The sequence below is a fragment of the Colletotrichum truncatum genome (genome assembly GCF_014235925.2).
Source record: "Colletotrichum truncatum strain CMES1059 chromosome Unknown Contig_0001, whole genome shotgun sequence".
NCBI classification, from domain to species: domain Eukaryota; kingdom Fungi; phylum Ascomycota; class Sordariomycetes; order Glomerellales; family Glomerellaceae; genus Colletotrichum; species Colletotrichum truncatum.
The window spans coordinates 3,168,795-3,184,701 of NW_027222398.1; the positions used below are offsets into that span (position 1 = coordinate 3,168,795).

A 15,907-nucleotide genomic window follows, 5' to 3' on the forward strand; every position below is an offset into this window, starting at 1 on the left:
TCCAGGATGTATCATTCTCTACCAACATCACTTTCTTACAATTTTGGTCGGTCAACACTCCATAGTCAACTAGCATGACGAAACGGTACATGTGTACATAGCTACAATCTGATGTTGGGCACCAGAATTTCTCGGCTGCAATTCAATACAATCCACTTTTTTTTGACACACTTAGTCCAACACAAGCTCGACGTCAAACTCCTTGGCCGCGAGCTCGTACTGCGGCAGCGTTGCCGGACCGCAGGATCCGGTACCCAGACCGTGATGCTTCCAGTCCAGCCTGACGACGGTATCCTTCCTCTTGCGCTTGTGCAACTCGTACGGGTGCTTGCACTCGTCGAGGTCCTTGGTAGTGTAGTGCATGGCGGAGAAGGACGCGCCATCCAAGTCACCGAAACGCGCGCGGACAAGTCTCTCGAGAGGCTTGCTCTGGTCCACGACGCCGTTCTCGTCCGGCAGACGGCCGCGGAACTCGACCCATCGGACGTCGGTCCTGTTGCCGCCGTCCTGGGGGAACTCGTAGTCGACAAAGAGGTCGTCGACCGTCTCCTCCCAGTTCCCAAAGGCCTGCGCCTGTTTCTTGTCCGAGTAGCTCTCGCCCGGTCCGCGGCCCCACCACGCGACCTTCTCCACGCCGGCGATGCCGCCCGTCAGACCGATGCGCGCAAAAGTATCCGGCAGCAACGGCCCGGTCGGCTTGCCCTTGATCTTGACGTATACTGCCTCGCCGTGGAAGGTGAAGGTGGTCCAGGTGTCGACCGACCACGCGAGAACGGGCGGCGCGATGCGGCTTTGGACGTTGACTACGAGGCCGTGTTTCTCCTTGCGCCACTCGACGCGCTTGACGTGGTGCTTTGTCTGGTGCAGACGGCGGTCCTGCCAGTTTTGTCCGAAGCGGCCGCCGCGGTCGTTGTCGGTGAGAGCGCGGTAAAAGTCCATTACGAACGGCTCCGTGAGCAGCTCTAGGTGCGGGCGGGAGGATTTTTTCCAGCTAGTCATCGTGCCGAGGGTGAGATCCAGGCCCCAGGTGGAGCGACCCGTGGAAGAAGTGATGGAAAGCGTTGAGGCGTCCGTCTGTTGGACGGTGGGGACCGGGTCGACGAAGGGGTGGAAGAGGGTGGCGAGGATGCGGGCCATGGAGGCGGGCTTGGAGAGCGCGACCTGGCCGAAGGCGACGCGGTGGCCTGCCTTGGCCCAGTTTGTGGACTTTGCGAGGGCGAAGTCGATGTGCAGGTAGGCTTCGGAAGTGAGGTCCTTGGGCAGGCCCTTGATTTTCAGTTGAGCCTTGGTGTGGGGTTTGATCCCTGTGGGATTGGTGTTAGTGAGGTGCGGCAAGCTGCAGATAGGAGAGGTTCTGTCTGACATACCCTTGGGGATCTCGACTTCTTGGTCGCTGCCAATGACGACGCCGTCGGCAACAACGTGCCAGGTAGCTGTGAGGTGGTCCAAGGTGACAAAGTCGTAGCGGTTGATGATGGTCACCTCGTTGCCGTCGATTCCGAGCGTCTGCACGGGCTCAATGGCCTTTCCGTATTCCACCAGGCCGGGGGTGGGAGTGTGGTTGGCGAAGCAGAGGCCGTCAAAGACAAAGTTGTAGTCGTTGGGGTCGTCGCCGAAATCACCTCCGTACCCCATGTACTCTTCACCGTCGGCGGTCTTGGTGCGAAGGCCCTGCGATTGTCAATTTACGGACGGGTCATAGTCGGCCAATACTGCCGTTCATCACTTACATGGTTCGCCCACTCCCATACAAACCCTCCCATGAGCCGCGGGTGCTCATAAAATGCGTCAATGTACTCTTTGATGCCGCCGGGCCCGTTGCCCATGGCGTGAATGTACTCGCACATCACCAGAGGCTTCCTCCAGTCCTTCTCGCCCGACATGCTGACAATCTCGTCCACGGAGGTGTACATCCGGCTGTAGATGTCGGCAGTCTGGGCGTTCCAGTCGCCTTCATAATGCACAAGGCGAGAGGTGTCGAGACTCTTGATGACATCGTACATGTGCTGATGGTTGCTACCGTAGAATGACTCGTTGCCCAGCGACCACAAGACGACAGAGGCGTGGTTCTTGTCGCGCTGGACCATCTGCCTCGCTCTGTCCTCGTATGCCTCTCTCCACTCGGGGTTGTCCGTGGCAAGCTTGTGTCCCTCGACGCCCACGACTCCCAAACCGTGGCACTCGAGGTCTGCTTCGTCAAGAATCCAGATGCCGAGCTCATCGGCGAGGTCATAAAGTCGCGGGTCATTGATGTAGTGAGACGTACGGATTCCGTTGATGTTGAAGTGCTTCATGATAAGCAGGTCCCGCTTGAGGAACTCGTATGGCACAGCACGCCCTGAATCGGGGTTATGCTCGTGGCGATTGACGCCGCGGAACTTGACAGGCTCGCCGTTGATGCAGAAAACGCCCTTGATAAGCTCGGTTCGTCGGAATCCCACACGTTGAACAAGACTGCACCTTTGGAAATTGAGCACCAGCGTGTATAGGTACGGCGTCTCGGCGGTCCACTTGTGCGGGTTCTTGATGCGGAACTCGAAGCGGTTGCTCCGGTCAAAGATGTCCATGCCCTTGGCGACGATGTTGCCATCGGCGTCCAGCAGCTTCATATCTACGTAGGCGCCCCTGTTCATGGTGATATCGACACGGAAAGTGGCGTCCTTGTAGTCGTCATCGAGGATGGTGTGCACGTGGTAGTCCTCTGGATGGAACTTGGGGAAGGCGTGGAGGTAGACATCACGGAAGATGCCACTGAGCCACCACTGGTCTTGGTCTTCGAGGTAAGTACCGTCACATCTCTGATAGACCTCTACTGCGAGGGTGTTCTCGGCGTCGATCTCGATAAAGTCCGTCACGTCAAATTCGCTGGGGTTGCGGGCTCCCTGAGAATACCCAACGTCCTTTCCGTTAACCCAGACGGTGAAGGCCGAGTCGACACCTTCGAAGCGGAGCCTCAGCTGGTGCTCTGCAAAGTCCTTGCCGACGTGGAACTTGGTCACATGTCGGCCGCACTCATTGTCATCGTAGGGAATGTTTGGGGGGTCGACGGGCCAGGGGAAGTTGAGGTTGGTGTATTGTGGCCCTCGTCCATACCCCTGGCACTGCCACATGCCAGGAACAACAATGTCATCCCATTTGGACGTGTCAAAGTCGCGTTCATAAAAGTCTCGGGGTCCAGCGAAGGGAGAATGGGTCAAATGGAACTTCCACTTTCCAGAGAGGAGGAGGGATTTGGATTTGGTGGTGTCTCTGGTGAGGGCGTCCTTTTCATTGTTATACAGGAAGAAGTAGCTCCGAGGAGGGAGAGTGTTACGATGAAGAACTTTCAGATTGCTCCAGTCCGGGACGTTTTTGGGATGAACATGAGTTGGGGGAGCCACGACAGTGGTAACTGGAGCCTCCTCTTCAGATGGGCCGGCGCTGGATGAGCCCTCACTTGAGGTGCTACCCAACCGACGACGATGGGCCAATTTTTCCATGTGGACACTCAGATGGAGGTCGGTAGTAGGCGAGATGGTGACATAGTCATCGGAGATGTCGGACATGGTTGACATAGAGTCGCCGATGGGCCGAGGCGGAGACGGAGACCGGGAGGGAGTCTTTTAGGAATGTGGGCTCAGGTCCGGCGGACAACGGAACTAAAGGGAACGGGGGGGGGGGTGGGGAAGCAATTAATGGAGGTGATTTATGTTGATGGGCATGCAGCTGGCGCACAAGATCACGATGATGTGGTGTAGTGTCTCGATGGATGGTCTCACGACAGACCTGCAATGGTGGAATTGGAAGATGGAAACAAAGGTAGAATACGGAGTAGTCAAACAGGTTAAACAGGTGCTCGAACGACTTGGTATCAGGATCCGTGAACGTGACCTGAGACGGCGCAACGTCAGGGAGTGCGGGGGAATCACGAGGGACCGCTTTCCCCTAGGCGCTGGGGCAGGTTTTGGGGAAGAGAACACGACGCTGGTTGGCTGGAGGGGATCCACAGTTAGCTTAGGTAACGGATCAGAGTTGGAGTTTAACCTGCCTGTTTCGGCCTGAGGCTGAAGAAAGAAGGAGAAACAGAAACAGAAACCAAACATTAGCAAAGCAAGAGGCACGTGACAGCTGTGGAGACTCTATGCTACGAGACCAAGCTACTTATGTAATACGAGATCAGTCTGCTAAAGGCTCATTATTTCAATATTGGTATCAGCCAATGGTAAATCGGCAACATTCAGCGCTACCCCCAAACTAGCCCATGGAAGAAGCCGAATAGCCTTGGTACTCCAACCAGATTGAGCCGCTAACGACGTTAAGACCCTACAACGGTGGTTCCAATCGCCGCATCCAGTCAAACACTCGAATGCAGCTCCGCCGTTGGCCATTGCTTCAAATCCACTCTAGGCTACAAGAACAGTGTGATTCTGGGGTACCCTGATCATCACAGCTCTCTTCGCCTCGATGGGTGATATGGACCGCGACTATGAAACTCATCATTATTAGCATCGGCATGTTTCTGAGATCCCTGTTCACTCATCTACAACAAGACAGTCGTGGTTGTACGCAGTACCTATTCCATTATCACAATCATGACATTCATGTTCAATATTACTATCTGCCTGGGACTGAAGAAGTGCGTTAATTGGATTCTTTCAAGTTGTGGCTGCCGTTCTCGGATTCGCTTTTACATATTCAGGAAAGTCGACGTCTCCATTTCTTCATGTGAAACAAGAAAGGCTACCTTAGGCTCTTGGTATTGCAGGGCTGAAGACTGGGTCTAACAATCGAGAGGGTCAAGCACAGTTACGGAGTAAGCCATCCAAGTAGCAGTTAAGAATTGGAGAAACAGCAAAGAGACGGCAGATTTTCTCCTAAAAAATACAAGTCAGAAGATATAATACTGAGTACACAGACATTGATTAACGTACATGATAAGCGAGTGAGACAGACAAGCGAGTGAGACAGTAAACCAGACCTTCGCGACAATAATATCGAAATCTATAACAAGAAATCTTAGATTGATTAATACTACTCGGATTCCTGTTCTTCGGATGTTTCCTCAATAAATTGACATGTTCTCGCGTTGTGGCCTGTATTCCCGCATACGCCACACCGACGATGAGTCGTCTCAGACCTCACTTTGCGACCACTACTCCGTCGCGTTTCCTCTTGTAGTTGCGTGTCTGCCTCTCTTTGCGACTGTATATCCTCTCCAGTAGATATAGTAAGACTTCCTCCTTTCTGTAGACGTGTTTTCTTAGCCCTTCGACGCCGACTTAATATTACATTCTCCTCTCGAAGGATTTGAACCTCTGACTCTAGTAATGCTACCCGATGCCCTAGTCCTTCTGTCCCTCTGGCTAGCTTACTCACAGCACTATAAATTGATGCTGGAGAGCTGCTTCGGTGGCGTGAGATTCGACTCTTAATAAAAGTAGACTGTGATCTTGCTTCGCTTGGGTTGCTCGGCGTCCTAGAGATCCAAGGGTCTGGTGTCTGAGGGACCCCCTCCTCAGGCGTTGGCGTTCGGAACTTTACATCCAGCTTTGAGAGAACACTTTCTGCATTCAAAGGGACAAGTCCAGCTCCTCGGAAACCTCCCTGGATATTTTTCCTCGTAAAAGACTGCTTAAAAGCTTCGTGAAATGCTGCAAAGAAATCTTCCTTCGAGATATGGGTTGTGCCTCGCCGCATCTTATTCTCAATTTGCCGACCGTAGGCATTCTTTAACGGCTGAAAACAACCAACATCTAAGGGTTGAAGTAGATGAGACGAGTGAGCCGGCATGCACAGTGTAATAATGTTGTTTTCTTGACAAAAGAGCTCGAAGGCTGCGGAGTGGTGACTTTCATGACCATCAACAACGAGGAGGCGATATTTCCCAGACGTACGTGGTTTTGTATAAATGTCGAAGTGTCTGATCCAGTCAATACCTCTCTCGTTTGTTATCCATCCATTTTCAGACGTTGCAATAGCCCAATCGCCCGGAAGAGAGGTTTCTGTATACCAGCTTGAGAGGTGATACTGGCCTGCAACGATGATGTATGGCGGGATGCTCTCCCCTTGGGAATTAATAGCCTGGATAACTGTAACCCATTCCCTATTGCCAGGCTGTGTCATCTTCGTATTTGAACGCCTTTCAGCACTTGTAACAACCATTCCAGAAGCAATAACGCCCATCATAAAGCCGGTCTCATCAAAGTTGTAGATATCAGCATCAGCAATACCATACTTCGCAATTGTATTCTTCACAAGCGAAAACCAGCCACGAATCACCTCTGGATCTTCGCATTGAGCTCTCTTATAGTCATACTTGCGAAAGAAACGCGTCCTAAGCTGTGGTTGTCGCTTGACGAAATTAGAAGCCCAGCGCTTCCCAACTGGAGGCGCGTCGCGCTCTGCGAGAAGTCGATTGGCTATTTCTTCCACACCACTCAGCCGGGGAGGAAATGATCGCGCATCTAGGTCGAGAATATACTTAACTATTGTCTTCTCTTCTAAATCTGATAAATTCCGTGAATTAGGCATGCTGTCGCGTCGTGAGACTATTCCCTTTAGTCGCCGGCTTAATGTTGCGTGACTGACTGTATAGAGTGCACCTGCGGCCCGAGCACTAAGTTTTGGGTCATTTCTCATTGCTTGAAGGGCAATTTGTAACCTTCTTTCAATACTAGCTGATTCCATGATTTATTGTAGAGGAAAAGGTGCCGGTCGCGTCAAGGTGCGACGGTCGCGGTTTACTGTCTCACTCGCTTGTCTGTCTCACTCGCTTATCATGTACGTTATGGCAATGGAAACAGAGACTGACCATCACCAAAGACGGTGAGGGCCCCTAAGCTTCTGTCACAGCATTGCTTATGTCACCATATCACTTATGTAATACGAGACCAATCCGCCAAGGCCTATTTATTGTTTAATATCGATATTTTTTACCACGACAAAATCGGCGACCTCGGGTGCTGCCACCGAGCCAGCCCCGGGAGGAGGAAGCCGGATAGCATCGGTACGCCGAGCAATTGACGACGTTAATGCACCACCGCGGTGGTTCGAATCGCCGTTAGCGTTGGCCGTTGCTTCAAATTCTAGACTGCTAGTTACTAGTATCCCGTAGTCGCACCACCATCTCCAACTGCTCCAGCCCACCCCCATGCTCCCACACGAACCGTTTTCCCCCGTTCTAGACCGGTTCTCGAGTCAGTTCGGCCACCGTCCGAGAATTTCTCCAGCATCTCACCCAGTCACAATCGACCTCCATCTCCATCGAACGCGGAATGCACCGCCAGGGGCCAAACCCCACGAACCACAATTCCCCAGATCGGCCTAGCGTCTAGAGCGCACCTCGGCTTTCGCCCCCGTCTGGGGGATCGGTACTCTCCGCCACGGACTTCATCCCTTGCTGTTTTCCTTTTTTTTTTTCCCTTTTTTTTTTCCAGAGGATTTTTTCTCTTCTTCGTATAAGCATTTTTCCCATCGTGACATTACTAGCGTGGGTCGATACCAAGACGCCCCTCGGTAATTGCTTCTGACAGCATCTTGGCTGCTTAGCTAGTCACTTGAGGAGATTATCCCCGATCTCTTCCCGCGATGCACGATTAACGATGGTGCTGCGCCGCATTTTTCAACGTCTTTTGTGTTTAGTCAATGCATAGATTCTCCGAGGAAACGTCAAGCAAATGAGAATTAAAAAAAAAAAAAAATGAAGACCAAAAAAAAAAAAGAGGACATTTAGCCTCGGCACCATCACCGGCCATCGCCCCGGACACTTGATCGGCATGCAACCATCACGTCTACGGCCCCTTGACATGTTCCCCAATCAGCACCAACAAAAGCTTGGCTGATGCCACTCGGCCGACCAAATCGGCAACGCATGCAGCTCCAACCAGCCATCCAACAGGCCAAAACATGCAACCTGCTTCGACTAATTCCCCTCATCTTGCTGCCCCCCGTCGGCCCTTTTGTGCATCTGATATAAACATCCGTCAGCCAAGCGAATCACAGCCTGAGTTTTCAATGCTGGGGCCCCGATGGTTCCCCCGTGTTGGGGTTTTAGCATGAGGAGGAGGCGACAAAAAAAAAAAAAAAAAAACAGGGTTGTGCGGAGATCCGTCAGGTTCATCGCGACTGTGCCGTACTCGGTGTCTCTAGCCTGACCTTTTGATTGCATGTTCAGGTCACTAGTAGGGACCAGCTTTTTACAGAAAGCATCGCTATATGGCTATAGCCTACTCGCTTCTCCATAATACTTGTTTTCCCACTAGCAGCAACATAAGGCCACGTGCGGCGGCTCCGTTTTCCCCGATGAGAGAAAGCCAGCCCATTCATTGCCTGACTGTTCCCAGCGTGTGGGGTTTTGGATCCACGAGGAAGTCCTATATCCTGGGGACCGGGGTGTGTGTGTGTGTGTGTGTGTGTGGTGCATGTGAGGGAGGATGGGGAACGTCATGTAACGGTTGTCGCAGTCTCGACCCCGGTTCTTGGGCCGTCGTTCGCCGGGCGGGCCTGCCTGTCTGTCTGTTATTTTCTGCCCATGCATCGGCGGCCGTCTAGCGTTGCTTTCGTCCTTTAAAGAGGCAAGCTGTCACCCGCGTTTGCGACGCGTGTGGGTTGCTCTCTTGTCCCCTTGCCTCTCTTATCGCCAAAAACCGCCCGCAGTTGTTCTACTGTCCAAGTTCACCATGGCGCCTCTAGATGAATACAAGTCTCACACCGAAGTCGAGCATGACAATGCTCCGATGGACGAGAAGGCCGCTCATGGCGGTGTCAAGGAGGTCAACGCCGCCTCCGTTGCCCTGGCCGCGGCCATCGCCGAGAGGAAGCCTAACATCTGGTCTCCCAACATGCTCCGCCTGTACTTCATCATGGCCGTCGGATACCTCGTCTCGACCATGAACGGTTTCGGTAAGCCGATTTGAGATATCAGGCAGCTTGTGCGTTACGGTATGTTACTGACACCATGATCAGACAGTTCCTTGATGGGTGCCATCAACGCCATGCCCCACTACCAAAAGACGTTTGGTCTCTCCGGTGCCGGATCTACCACGGGTATCGTCTTCATGATCTACAACGTCGGCCAGATCTGCAGTTTCCCCTTCTGTGGTTGGCTCGCTGACGGCTACGGCCGTCGCGTGTGCATCGCTGTCGGTTGCTTCATCGTCCTCATCGGTACCGCTATCCAGACACCCGCAAACAGCCTCGGCCAATTCGTTGCCGGAAGATTCGTCCTTGGTTTCGGTGCTTCTCGTGAGTGACAGTGAAATCTCGTCGTCGATAATGATGCAAATATACTGACCATGAGCTACAGTTGCCTCCGCCGCTGGTCCCGCTTACACCGTCGAGCTTGCGCACCCCGCGTACCGTGGCTTCATGGCCGGCATGTACAGTGAGTTGAGCCCTGTTCATTTCTACCCCCCGATTCGATATACGAAACAATGCGCCTCGCCACTGTATTGGACATTCACTTACATGAATCGCTCGCAGACAACTTCTGGTGGCTTGGAAACATCTTGGCCGGCTGGACCACTTACGGATCCAACCTTCACGTTCAGAACTCTTGGGCGTGGCGTATTCCCACCGTTGTCCAGGCCGGTATGCCTGGTGTCGCCATGCTTTTCATCATGTTCTTCCCCGAGTCGCCCCGTTGGCTCATCTCCCACGACCGTGCCGAGGAGGCCCTCGCCATCCTGGCCAAGTACCACGGTGACGGTGACGTCAACTCGCCCATCGTCCAGCTCCAGTACCACGAGATCGTCGAGGACAACCGCCTGACCAAGAACGAGAACCCCTGGTGGGACATGCGCGAGCTCGGAAACACCCGCGCTGCCCGTTATCGTCTTTTCATGGTCGTCGCCATGTAAGTCACTACGCAAAAACTTGCCGCAACGCGGAGAGCAATTCACTAACACCAAGCCACAGGGCTTTCATCGGCCAGTGGTCCGGAAACAACGTCGTCAGCTACTTCATGGTATGTCTAAAGAAACCTATCTTACTCCTCGCCATTCAACAGCAGCTGACAACCCCGACAGCCCGAGATGTTCAAGCAGGCAGGTATCAAGGACGACAAGACCCAGCTGCTCCTCAACGCCATCAACCCCATCTTCTCCATGATCGGCGCCATCTACGGCGCCTCGCTTCTCGACAAGCTCGGCCGTCGCTTCATGATGATTGCCGGTCTCCTCGGCTCTCTTGCTGCGTACTGCATGCTCACGGGCTTCACTGCGGGCTCTGAGACCAACAAGAACTTGTCCTACGGTGTCATCGTGTCCATCTACGTCTTCGGTATCTGCTTCGCCTGGGGTTTCACGCCCCTGCAGACCCTCTACTCCGTCGAGTGCCTCGAGAACCGCACCCGTGCCAAGGGTTCCGCCGCGTCCTTCATGTTCCTCAACGTCGCCATCATGATCAACACCTACGGTATCTCCGTGGCCATGGAGAAGATTGGCTGGAAGCTGTACCTTGTGTACATTGGCTGGATTGTAAGTTTATCCCCTCTTTGATACCACACTTACTTTTGCTGTCCTCAGAGCTAACGTTTTGTGAAGTGCATTGAGCTTGCCATCATCTACTTCTTCTTCGTCGAGACCGCTGGCAAGACTCTTGAGGAGCTCAAGTACATCTTCGAGGCGAAGAACCCCAGGAAAGAGTCGACCAAGAAGACAAAGGTCTCCGTCGACGAGGCCGGAAACGTCGTTGGCGTTGGCGAGACCACATCGGGCATCTAAACAGCCTTGGTCTTTGGAGTGCGTGTTCCTGAGTTCATATAATAAATCGTTTGCGTGGGGCTGGCTGTACAGCCCCACCATCTGGTCATGAACGTACATGTATATAATACCAATACGAAATTAAAGATACAACCACGTCATTTAATCCTCTGAGTGCATTTTCAAAGATTTTAGTCAACATCCCGCCAAGTGAAAGCGGATAGATGGGGTTGCCGGTAATGTTACACCGAACCGGTGCGACCCGCACCAAGGGCAATGCCGACGGGGATCCGCCAATCGATGCGTCCCATTCCCGCCCTCCTCCACGGCCGATTTCCTCTCCCCCCCCCCTCCCCTCTCGTCCGTCCCGATTCATCTGTTCCCCCATTCAGACATCCACCGCATTCCAATTTGAGCCCATTCGCCTGGTCCCGTGGGCTTACCTGCCCGTGGGGAAATCGATCCTTTGGGATCCGACCCCTTGGTGTTCAAAGTCGCGTGCGACCCGCCTTGCAGAAACCCGCTCCCCGCGCGCAACTTTCTTTGGGGAAACTGGCACAGCTGCCGAACCGCGTCGGCTACAGAAACGGGAACACGGGAAGCATGTCCCCAGATGTTTCTTCATCACGGGAGAGAGAGAGAGAGAGGGCTGTCGGGACCCAAATGCCAGGGAAACATGCCCCTTGCATCACGCCACCCTGGTAATGACACCAGCTGCTTGGCCTTTTCTTGGGGGGGGGGGGAATGGTGGTGGTCATCATGTGATGAATCGGATGTAAGGTGTAGACTTCCGTTTTTGGTAATCGTCAACTTGGGGGAGCGGTGGGTGAGTGGCCTCCTCGGATTGCGTTGCGGTTCCTGGGACCTGCGTGTGTGGTGATGAACAACCAACCCTCGCTTCTCCCCTTTTCTGGGTCTCCCAGGCGGAGGGTTTCCTTCCATCGTGAGTAAACGGGGGTAGTTCGTCCGGCCCGTCGGGATCGTTGAGACCGTAAGTCTCGTAAGTCTCGTACGAATCGACGTCGTCGGCTTCGATTGATTGATGGAAATTATGAAAGTGACGCTCTTGACTCGACTCATTCCCCGGTGGCGGAGCCACGATGCCACGATGAATGCCCTTGTTCATCTCCACACTAGTTTGTTCCCGATATCCGCTTCGCCCTTTCTTTAGAATTTGCGAACATGTGCGTGCTTCATTGGGGGGTAACGACGAGAAGGCCGAACCCCAAGAACCGGAATGGGCGCGAGCATTTATATCGCTGGTGTAGGGGCGATCGCCGGTTGATCTCGTTCCCTTTTTTTCCTTCTTCACCCCGCATGGTCCTATATCAAGTCCTGATATAGATCCCCAGAGGCTACTGTTTTGTTCCCCAGCCCATCTTTAACCCCCCTGGCCCTGTCCTTGTCTGAGAGGACGTGAACAGCCTTCGGTTCTTCAAAGATGAAGTACGCCAATCTCCTCCTGGCCGCCCTTGCGGCGCCGATCCAGGCTGCCTTCACATGGAAGAATGCCCGTATCGGCGGCGGCGGCGGTTTCGTCCCCTCCATCGTCTTCCACCCCAAGACCAAGGGCGTCGCCTACGCTAGGACTGATATTGGTGGTTTGTACCGCCTGAACGCCGACGACTCGTGGACCCCCGTCACGGATGCCAACAACTTTGCGGATGATTCCCACTGGAACCGGTGGGGTGTCGATGCCCTCGCTTTGGACCCCCAAGACCCTAACAAGGTCTTTATCGTACTGGGCATGTACACCAACAGCTGGTGAGTGGCATATAATTTACTCCACATGATGTACTGAATTACTTACATGCCCAAGGGACCCGAACAATGGTCAAGTCGCCCGCAGCTCTGACAAGGGAGCGACGTGGACTTTTGCCGACCTTCCCTTCAAGGTGAGACTCATATTATAGTACGACCTTCAAAATACTGATATCCTTCAAGGTTGGTGGCAACATGCCCAACAGAGGAACTGGAGAGCGTCTTGCCGTGGACCCCAAGAACTCCAACATCCTCTACCTTGGCGCCCGAAGCGGTAACGGTCTCTGGAAGAGCACCAACGGAGGTACGCAAATTCAGCTCTCAGACCGCGGAAGTCTATGTTAACTCTTGCTTTCAGGTGCTAGCTTCTCCAAAGTCTCTTCATTCACTGGCGTCGGCACTTACCGCCCTGGCCCTGCCAGCGATGAATACAATGGTGACATCCAGGTAGGCTAACCTGTAATGTGCCCGTATTCAAGCTCTGTACTAATTACAAACAGGGCCTCACTTTCGTCACCTTTGACGAGACCTCTCCTGTTGTGAACGGTGCTACCTCTCGGATATTCGTCGGAACTGCCGACAACATCACTGCCTCTGTCTATGTCTCCAACGACGCCGGTGCTACCTGGAGCCCCGTCGCCGGGCAACCTGGCCGATACTTCCCTCACAAGGGCAGGATCCAACCTACTGAGAAGGTTAGTGATCACACTTTCCGTACATGAGCTTGACGTAACTAACCGCTCAAACTAGGCCCTCTACATCAGCTATTCCGACGGTACCGGTCCCTACGACGGCAGCTCTGGCGCTGTCTGGCGCTACGATATTACTGCTGGAACCTGGAAAGACATCACCCCTGTTGCGCCTGGCCCCGATCTGTACTTTGGCTTCGGTAAGTCTACCACTTCTCACATCTAAAGCCCTCACTTGGATATGTGCTAATGACGTTCAAGGTGGATTGAGTGTTGACATCCAGAAGCCTGGTACTCTCATCGTTGCTACTCTCAACAGCTGGTGGCCCGATGCCCAACTCTTTAGGTCCACTGATTCCGGCACAACCTGGAAGAAGATTTGGCAATGGGGAGCCAACTCTGAGATGGTGTTGGGTTACACCCAAAGCACACCCAAGGTATTACCCAGTCCCCCAGCTTCGCTATCTGACAATATCATAAACTGTCAAATTTCACACTACTGAATCGATTCTGACTGCAAGTAGGCCCCTTGGATCAAGGCCAACTTCCTCGATGTCGACACCAAGGATCTCGGATGGATGATTGAGTCCCTCGAGATTGACCCTACCGACTCTAACCACTGGCTCTACGGAACCGGCCTCACCATCTTCGGAGGCCGTGACCTTACCAACTGGGACACCGGCGCCAAGGTCACAATCCAGTCCCTGGCAGACGGTATCGAGGAGATGTCCATCCAAGACCTCGCCAGTGCGCCCGGTGGTTCTGAGCTTCTTGTCGCCAACTACGACAACAACGGTTTCACTTTCAAGACTCGCAGCAGCCTCGACACCTCGCCCGCAACGACCTGGAACAACCCCATGTGGGCCAGCAGTGTTGGCGTTGATTACGCTGGTAACAAGGTTGCCAACGTAGTCCGCGTCGGCAACACCGCAGGCACTCAGCAACTCGCCATCAGCTCCGACGGCGGCGCGTCCTGGAACATCAACTACGCCGCCGGCACCACCCAATACGGCGGCCACGTCGCCTACTCCGCTGACGCCGACACCATCCTCTGGTCGACGGCCACCCTCGGCGTCCAGCGCTCCCAGCACCAGGGTTCGCTGACTGTCGTTTCCAGCATCCCCGCCGGTGCCGTCGTTGCCAGTGACAAGCGCAACAACACCGTCTTCTACGGTGGATCCGGCTCCAGCTTCTACCGCTCCACCAACACCGGCTCCTCCTTCTCCACCGCCGGATCTCTTCCTGGTGCCTCCGAGATCCGCCACGTCGAGGCCCACCCAACCAAGGCCGGCGACGTCTGGGTTTCCACCAACGCAGGCATCTTCCACAGCACTGACTATGGCTCCTCCTTCACTCTGGTTTCCACAACTCTCACTAACACAAACAAGGTCGCTCTCGGCAAGGGCTCAGGCAGCAACTGGAACCTCTACGCCTTCGGTACCGGACCCGCCGGCAGACGCCTCTACGGCAGCTCGGACCTCGGCGCCTCCTGGGTGGACCTCCAGGGCTCCCAAAGCTTCGGCGCCATTGACAGCGTCAAGCTCGCCGGATCCGCCAACGAGGAGAACCTCGTTCACGTCGGCACCAACGGCCGCGGCGTCTTTTACGCATCCGGATCGATTCCTTCTTCCGGTGGTGGTGGTGGGTCGACCTCTGCAACTCCGACATCGACTAACAGGCCGTCAAGCAGCAGCGCAGTCTCGACTGTGAGGACAACAAGCACCTCTACCCTGGCGACTTCAACTGTCCGGACCAGCTCCGCCCCAGTTCCCTCGGCGACGAACCTTGCGAAGCAGTATGAGCAGTGCGGAGGCCAGAACTGGACCGGACCCAAGCAGTGTGTCGCGCCGTATACCTGCATCAAGGCGAACGACTTTTACTCCCAGTGCTTGTAAGCGCTAGTTGAGAAACTTCGATGTTGTTCTTGAACACTTTGTGCAGTTAATGGGCGACCAAGTTTATGTATTTGGTATTGGGCTTCATCTCGTTGTAGGATATTGGATGTCGGCAGATGAAGTGTACTTCCATAATCACAACATGAGTTGATTTGCAATCATGTTCGAACGTTTTCTTCTGCGTGATTTTTGAAATATTCATTCTTCACAGTCATCTTAGCCTCGTGAACCAAGCCACTTATGCAACACTCTAAAGTTAAGCTTTCCAGGAACAGCATTAACATCAGCGCAGACAAATTGCCTCATTTTTGGGAAGCAAGCCGGAGTATTATTCTCGCTACGACATACATTACACGTCTTGAAATATAATTATATAGTCTCGTTGAGTTTATTTTCTTGTTATCATGTTGATTACTCCGGTGGGGGCATTCCTCCCTTCGTGTAAATGAAATATGTGGTTGGGTGTGTTCTAAATCGTCCCCCTCCAATAACAAACTGGTAGGTAGAGTTCATTGAAGCGCTCAAACTAGTAGCATAGTCTTCTATTTGCCGTTATCATACGTTTTTTCTTTCACAATAGTATTATTGCAAGCCCTAGGTCGCAAATGCTGGTTGCTTCCCCTTCATTACAACGGATGCGTTAACTCGCGGTGAACAGGAAGCTAGAGGCTTCAGCGACATACTGCAAGGAGTCAAAGAAAACCCCGCGAATAAGTACAGATGCAAAAACTGGAAAATTGTTATCATGGCGTTACTGGGCCTCTTCTCATTACTTCTTCTATACTATTAGTGTACTCCATCCTTCAAAGGGGCATGATACCAACGCCGAGCCGAGCGCTGGCCGGGACCAGTGGTCCTCAGCCCCCGAAACCCAATCACGACA

At 53.5% G+C, this 15,907-nt stretch overlaps 4 protein-coding genes across 4 annotated transcripts; 2 read left to right on the forward strand and 2 right to left on the reverse strand.

Moving 5' to 3' along the window:
- Positions 1-171: 171 nt before the first annotated feature.
- On the reverse strand, positions 172-3,545 carry CTRU02_200850 (glycosyl hydrolase family 2; the record flags this gene model as incomplete). Its single annotated transcript, XM_036718866.2, has 3 exons — positions 172-1,304; positions 1,368-1,671; positions 1,731-3,545. 3 exons carry the CDS (start codon positions 3,543-3,545, stop codon positions 172-174), a joined length of 3,252 nt encoding a protein of 1,083 aa, XP_036589866.2.
- Positions 3,546-5,010: 1,465 nt separating this feature from the next.
- Positions 5,011-6,666, reverse strand: CTRU02_200851 (transposase; the record flags this gene model as incomplete). Its single annotated transcript, XM_070203752.1, has 1 exon — positions 5,011-6,666. One exon carries the CDS (start codon positions 6,664-6,666, stop codon positions 5,011-5,013), a length of 1,656 nt encoding a protein of 551 aa, XP_070062334.1.
- Positions 6,667-8,657: 1,991 nt separating this feature from the next.
- CTRU02_200852 (lactose permease) lies at positions 8,658-10,700 on the forward strand (the record flags this gene model as incomplete). Its single annotated transcript, XM_036718867.1, has 7 exons — positions 8,658-8,880; positions 8,944-9,222; positions 9,284-9,361; positions 9,460-9,832; positions 9,895-9,943; positions 10,005-10,454; positions 10,521-10,700. The coding sequence occupies 7 exons, from the start codon at positions 8,658-8,660 to the stop codon at positions 10,698-10,700; spliced, it is 1,632 nt and encodes a 543-aa protein (XP_036589867.1).
- Positions 10,701-12,120: 1,420 nt separating this feature from the next.
- Positions 12,121-15,024, forward strand: CTRU02_200853 (glycoside hydrolase family 74 protein; the record flags this gene model as incomplete). Its single annotated transcript, XM_036718868.1, has 8 exons — positions 12,121-12,443; positions 12,499-12,574; positions 12,624-12,744; positions 12,799-12,887; positions 12,941-13,135; positions 13,191-13,329; positions 13,391-13,566; positions 13,654-15,024. The coding sequence occupies 8 exons, from the start codon at positions 12,121-12,123 to the stop codon at positions 15,022-15,024; spliced, it is 2,490 nt and encodes an 829-aa protein (XP_036589868.1).
- Between the last annotated feature and the right edge of the window lie 883 nt (positions 15,025-15,907).